At 59.3% G+C, this 7,003-nt stretch overlaps 1 protein-coding gene across 1 annotated transcript in view; it reads right to left on the bottom strand.

Annotated features, from left to right (window-relative positions):
- Nucleotides 1-1,062: 1,062 nt before the first annotated feature.
- CCDC157 (coiled-coil domain containing 157) overlaps nt 1,063-7,003 on the bottom strand; it is a gene marked incomplete at its 3' end in the record, with an annotated part of 6,284 nt that continues 343 nt past the window's right edge. The window contains exons 2-9 of the mRNA XM_010290489.1: nt 6,065-6,236; nt 4,382-5,090; nt 3,977-4,054; nt 3,449-3,639; nt 3,136-3,303; nt 2,486-2,654; nt 2,091-2,230; nt 1,063-1,136 (exon numbers count right to left, since the gene is read on the bottom strand). Coding sequence (XP_010288791.1) covers nt 1,063-1,136; nt 2,091-2,230; nt 2,486-2,654; nt 3,136-3,303; nt 3,449-3,639; nt 3,977-4,054; nt 4,382-5,090; nt 6,065-6,236 — 1,701 coding nt within the window. The remainder of the gene's footprint in view (nt 1,137-2,090; nt 2,231-2,485; nt 2,655-3,135; nt 3,304-3,448; nt 3,640-3,976; nt 4,055-4,381; nt 5,091-6,064; nt 6,237-7,003) is intronic.

The following is a 7,003-nucleotide window of genomic DNA, read 5'->3' as shown; positions in this document are numbered from 1 at the left end:
AGCTAAGGGCGGCTCGGACTCCTCTCATCCTCAGCCCAGCTCTGCCTTCCTCTTCCTCTTCCAAGCAGTGTGGCCACATCCCAGTCGCCCCTTGGGAACAGTTCCTGGCATGAGCCAATTTGTCCTGTGCCCAGGCATTGTCCAGCTGCTGGCACGGTCAGAGCTGTGCCGCAGACTCCAGCAGCAGCTTCGCTGTGGGTGACCGAGCTCCAGCGCCCAGGAACGTCCCTGACCCTGCTCAGCTGACTGTGCCAGGCAGCTCCGCATGCCCAAGGGAGCGCTTCCCCAGTCCTAAGGGCTCCTCGCCTGCGGGGAAAGCCAGGCCCAGCCTGGTTCCTGCGGTGGGGCTTCTCCCAGGGCTGCCGTGCTGAGGGAGGAGAGTAGGGAAGGGATGTGCCAGCGCAGCCCTCTGTGCCGTCACCCTTGGTTTTACCACAAACCACAGTGTTGCCCGATGGAGAGCGATAATGGGGAAACTGCATGGACCTGCTCGGTGCTGCAGTCCTGCAGAAAACAAAATGAAGTGACAGCCGGAGGCTGACCGGTAGCTGAGCTGCAGCAAAGCTACTGCGGCACCATCTCCCCAGGCTTCCTATGCGCACCACGTGCGGGCTCAAGGGGACAGGCAGAGAGCCCAGGTTTCCCAAGGGCACGCAGTTTTGCGATGCACAGAGAACAGGTAAGGAGGTCCCGCAGGGCAGGGCAGGTGGCTGCTCGCTGAGCGCTTCATTTCTGCATTAGTCTTGTTTATTTGCGGTGGCCACCGGCCCAGAGAGAGGAAAGGGGGGGTGCTCTGCCTCTCCCTCTTGGCTCGAGGGGGCTGAGCACCAGGCCTTCCACCGGCAGCGAGAGGAAGGGTCCAGCCTTGGATGCAGGCTCTGCCGAGAGCGGCTTTGACCGCTGGCTGCTGGGAGGTCGCTGCTGGGCCTTGCCTGCGCATCCGTGCGTCCCTGTGCTGTCCCTGCTGCCTCGGCTGCTCCGCCGCCTGCGGGTGGTGGGAGTGGTTAGAGGGGAGGAAGAAGAGGGAAGTTCCCCAGCCTCTTCCCCTGGGTTTCTGCTCACCCTGCATCTTGCCTGCCGGCCTCCCTGCTGTGCTGGTTGCTGAGCTGAGACCACAGTTGGGTCTGCGGGACGAGCTGGGGAAGAGAAGAGGGGGTGAAACTTCCCCCCACACTCACCTCTAGTCCCACCCCTCGGCCTCTGCCCTGGGCAGCTGTCACCGCTGAGCTGGTAGCAGTGGCACTTTGGTACGATGGCTGCGGCGGGGTTGATGTAAAGGAGCTGGGAACCAGCCCCAGGTACCTCGGCCAAGCAGCTTTCCCTGCAAACACTGGTTAAACGAGACTCATCTCCCAGTGGCACAGGAGCCCAGGGCCTGGCCCCAATAGGGTAGGCACACCCCAAAAACATGGAGGTGGTCTAAGCCTAACAGGGCTGAGCTGGAGTGATTGACCCAGGAGAAGGGGGCTGCAGCAGCCCTGTGCCTGCACTGGGCAGGCAAGGCTGGTCCAGTGGCAGCTCACAAGGTGATAAGGTGAGCCCAGCGCTGCCTTGCCTGTGCGATTTGCTCCCAGGGAGCTGCAGCCTGGCACAGGGAGCTGCAGCCCGGCCCAGGGATCGTGCCAGAGTGGGTCTGGGTCTGGCCAGCGGCGGCTGTGAGCTGCAGGCACCGTGTGTGCTGCAGTGCCCCAGCATCGGCTTGGCAGCTCTGGCTCAGAAAGCATCAGATAGGAGCACCTGGTTCATCTGCCTCGAGGCTGAAAAGGGCTCCTTGAAGGCAGGATCAGGCCCTGGGACAGCAAAGAATCCCTGCCCAGCTTCATGCCCTCCTGGATGTGGCTTTGTCCAGCTCAGCCCCATGCTGGCTTGGGAAGCAGCTGCGGAGTCACAGGGGACTTTGCATGAAATGTCCCATGGCTTGCTACCCAGAGCCTTTTCTGCAAGGGTGCACAACCAGGCAGCCAGTCCCCAGAGGATGGGGGACAGTGCCAGGGGCTGTGGGGTGGTCTTGGGGTACGCAGCACCCCGCTGGCATGCGCGCCCCTCCTCCCAGTGGCACCCAGCTCGCCCTGGCTTGGGTGCAGCCTCACCTTCAGCACGCCCTGCTCAGCAGCCACCTTCACCTTGGCCAGCGCAGACCCAAGACGAGCATTCTCCTGCTCCAGCACACTGATCCGGATGTTATTGGCCTGCAGCTGCTTCTCCATGTCCTCCATCAAGCTTCCAGTGCCTGCAAACAAAATACAATGTCCTTGCAGCAGGAGCCAGAGCTCAGCCCGCTGCTGTGTGCCTGCTCAGAAAGGAGCCTGCCCCAACCAGGGAGCACCAGCAGGACTGAGCCCTTCCTGGCTCTTAGTGGGATAAACGGTGGTATACAAATAATGCTGGTACATCTGGAGCTGGCAGGATCCCTGGAAAACTCTGGGAGACCCCGGAGGCACAAGCCCACTGTGGCAAAAGCAGGCGCTGCTGCCCGCCCCCTTACTTTCAAACTGCGTCTCGGCAGGGATGTGGAGCTCGGGGAAGAACACCAGGAGCCTCTCCCGCTCCTTCAGCTCCTGCGCCTGCTCCTCCAGCCTGGAGATGTTCACCTGCAGCTCTGAGACAGACTGCTCCAGGTTCAGCTTCTCCTGCTGCAGCTTGTCCAGCAGCTCCTGTGGAGCACGGCAGGGAGGTGGTGAGGTTTGCAGAGTCCTCTCCCAAACCTCAGGACGGTACACTCTGGGGGAGTCCCATGGGAGTACTTGGGCACCCATCCAAGCAAAGCTCCCTCCCTTTCCTTAGGCGACAAGGATGTCCCGCAGCAGCATGATGAATTGCAGGGCCTGAGCTGTAAGGTCCCTGTGTGAGTTGGAAGCAACAGCACCGACCGTGAAATGCAGCGCATGTCCAAGAACAGGCACGCTGGAGAGAGGGGAGAAAGGTCTTCCCCAGGGGGTCACAGGTGGAGATGGCCACGGGCAATGTCACATCGGGTCCCAGAGTCCCCCTCCTGGGAAACCTCTGGCTATGGGTGTGGAAAGGGGCAGTGGGTGGTTCCTGATGCCCCACAGCACAGCTGTGTCCTGCGGCAGCTGCCCCCCAGGGACCCCGCTCCCGGCAGCCCCTTGGTGCGTGCTGACTGCCAGCACTGACCTGCTGCAACTGCAGCTGCTGCCCGCTCTGCTCCTGGCTCTCCTCCAGCTGCTCCGCCAGCCTGGCCTTGTCCTCCTCGGCCTTGCACAGGCTGGCTTGCAGCTCCTCGCGCTCCTGGTCCAGGCTGTCAAGCTGCTGCAGCAGGGCCCTCTGCTTGGCCTGCAGGGACTGAACAGGGCAGGCGAGCCTGCACAGGGCCTGCTGCACCCACTCACCACTGCCCTTACACCGGGCAGCAGCATCCACAAGCTCAGCCCGCTCCCACAGCATGCTGTGGGGCTGCAGAGCAGGGGACAGCGGGCCCCGGCCATACCTCCTGGTGCCTCAGCACGCTCTCCACTTTGGCCTTCTCCTTCTCCAGCTGTGTGGTGGTGGCACTCAGCTGCTGGCCCAGGCTTTCCCGCTGGCCGGTGAGCAGCTGCACCTTCTCCTCCAGCTCCAGCACCTGGCTCCTGGCCCCCATCATGGTCCTCATCTCCTCCAGCAAGTTTGTCTTGGTCACCTCTGGGGAAACACAGCACCTTTGGCCCATGATCGGCAGGAGGGGGAGAAGCTCCCAGATAAGGTGTCCTGAGGGGGTCCCACACCTTCCACAGGCCCTGGAGAGGGGGAAGAAGGTCTGATGGGAGGGCTGCGACCCCCTAAATCTCCACCAGCACAAGCCCACTTGGGTGCTGGGTGATGTTTGGGCACTGAAACGAAGGAGGGTCATCCTCCTGCCCATCCCCACCAGCGCTACACCCAACCAATTCTGGGGGAGCCGGGAGCTACGTGGGTGTAAAAAGATCAGAGCGAGGCTCAGGGAGAGATGCGCCAGCGGGGTGAGCCCCAGGGTCCTTACCCAGCTCCTGCACAGCAGCCTGCTTCGCAGCCAGCTCCTCCTTCAAGGCGGAGAGTCGCTCTTCCAGCAGAGCAGCTCCTAAATCAGCACAAAAACACTACTGAACATTAAACAGCTCCTCAAAGAAACTAAAACAAGGAGGCAGCAAATGACCGCACCGAAGCATTTTTCATCCAGTGACTGTAGCGTGCTGTGCTTGACCAGGGAGGAGGCAGTGAGAGGACGTGGACAACCAGCTCCCGCTGCCTGGGGTTAGTCTCACAGCGGGGAGCAGCCCTGGCACCTACCAAAATCAGTGGCAAAAGCTGTGCTCATGGTGGTGGGACCAAGATTTGACAATAGACACCGTGCTTCTCCTGCAAATACCCATGTGCCTGGGAAGGGATGCTGGGAACGGCGCTGTACCTCTCCGTAGGTCGTCCTTGTCCCGCTCCAGCCTGGCCACAGCCTCTAAATACTCTTTGTTCTTTAATTCCAGGTTCTGCTCAGCCTCCTTCCTCTGCTGCGCTTGGGTCTCCTTCTCAGCCTGAAGCAACCGGGAAAAGTCCTCAATCTGTTTCCGCAGCTTGTCCTTCTGTTTTTCTGACTCTTCCAGCTCAGACTTCAGAGGGTTGACCTGCTGCAGCAGCATCTGGAGGTGTTTGCTGATCCGGGAGAGGTCCTTGCTCTGCTCCGAAGCCCAGTAGCTCATGTCCGTTGCAGAGAGGGTCAGTCTCCCTGTGGTCTCCTCCACTGTCTCCTGGAACCTCCTGAGAGCTGAGGGGATGTTCTGGCTCTGGCAGATGCTGATGATGGCTTCACCGACCTTGCGGATGCTGATCTGGGCGCTGGTGCAGGTGTCACAGGGTCCCAGAGATGACCCAGTCGTCTGCGTGGGGATGCTGCGGCAGCTCTTGGCCACGCTGCAGGCAGGCCTGGGCAGGGAGCTGCATGAGGTGTCACTGTCTGGCACACGGACACCCGATGATGGGCACAGAGAAGTGGACTGGGCAACTTCTGTGGATGCTCTCAAATCCAAAGCAGTAGGTGAGCAGCGTTTCAGGCGCTCCTCCTTAGGTTTCCCAGCCTGAGGAGTGGATCGCAGTGTGGAGATTTCCTTCCTGCAAGCCTTCTTCTAGTGGAGACAGCACAGAACAACAGGGCCCAGATCAAACAGAGTCAGCTGCAAATGATCCATAAGACCCCAAATACAGAGGTGTGAAGTGTGGGGACAGGACATCAGTGCAGCCATGGGGCTATGAGGGCAGCGAGCTCCTCTCTTGGGAGGAGGGACATTTCCAGAGCTTGGAGGAGGACAGCTACCAAGCGCTCGGGTTCCCCGTTTACTGTGCTCCATTACAACCAAAGCACGTGGCTAACAAGCAAAATGACTTTGCTTCCCACTCCCTGGTGCGAGGTACAGGGGAACTGAATTTTTACAAGCTGCCAGGCAGCTTTCCAGCCACTGCTGTTGGAGCTGTGGTTTCGCAGCAGGAAGCCTCGGCAGTGAACCCTGCTCCCCAGCTCCCCTTCTTGTGACCGCCCCTTCTTTCACACCTCTTGTGCTGTCTCCTGGTTATGCCAGATGAATTATTGTGTGACTTTGCCACGAAAGGGATCATTTTGGAGAGGAAAAAAAAATATGCATGGGAGTGTTGTAGCATTTTTACCACAAATTATTTCACTGATTTGAGCCAGCTCAGCCCCAAAAACGGTGGGGTCAGCAGAGCCACAGGGGCAGCACGTTGGCAGGGGGAAAATATTTTTCCAAGCAATAAAGGCAGCCAAGCTTGCCCATCCTGAGATCCTAGTGGGGGCCTGTGGGAGGATGGATTCAGCGGCACTGCTGGGAGCGGTGCTTAAAGGAGGGAAGGGACTCGGGCTGGGAGGGGACAGTGTGGGACAGATGTGTCCTGCCTGACACACGGGTCAGCACTCGCAGGGTCATGAGCCAGAAGCACATCTGGTGTGGCCACTGTGCGTGTCACAGGGCTTCCCAGAGAAGGACCATGACCTCAGCATGGTCCAAATCATGGGGCGTGAGGCAAGGGCCACTTCTGTGAACCCTGCACTCAGCTCATGCGGCGTCAGTGCCCCCAAATGTCCCACCTCAGCCAGGAGCTGCTGGTAGAAGGTCCCCAGTTTCAGCATGCTGCACCAGTACCTCCTTGCTGTCAGCCCTGCAGACATGCAGGGTCCCACTGCCTGTGTTGGGGGGATGGTTCTCTCGCTGAGCAGGTTTTCTGCGTAGCCCGTGAAGCTCTGAAGCAGCAGCAGCAGTCTTTTTCAACAGAAATGAAACACAGCTTAGAGCAACAGAGTATTTGGAATGGGGAAAGGGCCCTTGGCATTTAACAGAGCAGTGAGCCTGAAGGGACAGCGCCAAGATTGTGCCCTCTCCCTTTCCCCTGGACAAAGCGAGTTTGGCAAAGGAGGGTGGATATCAGCACTCCTGTGACCCCCCTAGGCCTGAATCACTCCACGGAGCAGTATTTGGTGGGATGAAAATCCTCCTGCAGTTGCTGGGACACAGGCTGCACATGCTGCTTGTAGCCAGCCACTTCAAAGAGGCTACAGTTTGGCTCTCCCAAAAGATCTGGGGCACACACACTGCCAATATCAAACTCTAATTGTTAGGGCCAACAGCACTGCAGGAATGGCTCATCTGCCATTTTTAAAAAACAGCGTCAGATTTATTTCACTCAGATTGCAAAAGGCCCTTTTGCCTCCCAGGCCTGTAGGCACAGCTGTGTCTGAGTGTTTCCAAGGCTTCGGGGGGCAATTTAACAAGCTTGTCCCCATCTGGCCAGGTGCCCTCAGCTCCCGGGCAGAGCAGCGCCTTGCTCTGCTCCTTTGGTGGCCAGCATTTGTGCTGGTAGCTCTGTGCAGGGAAAGGGGTTGGGTTTTAAAACTCAGAGTAGAGCTGCGGAGCATGAGGTTGCAGTGCCGGCACACTGCTTATCGTGGAAGCATGTGCGGAAAAAGTATCCAAAACACTCAGCAGGCTGGACATGCAATCATGCCCTTTCCTCCCGGGGGGAAGGAGCC

This window comes from Phaethon lepturus, unplaced genomic scaffold, assembly GCF_000687285.1.
Source record: "Phaethon lepturus isolate BGI_N335 unplaced genomic scaffold, ASM68728v1 scaffold26587, whole genome shotgun sequence".
Taxonomy (NCBI): Eukaryota; Metazoa; Chordata; class Aves; order Phaethontiformes; family Phaethontidae; genus Phaethon; species Phaethon lepturus.
Note: the sequence above shows the minus strand (reverse complement) of the source record. Positions and strands in the feature narration are given on the sequence as shown.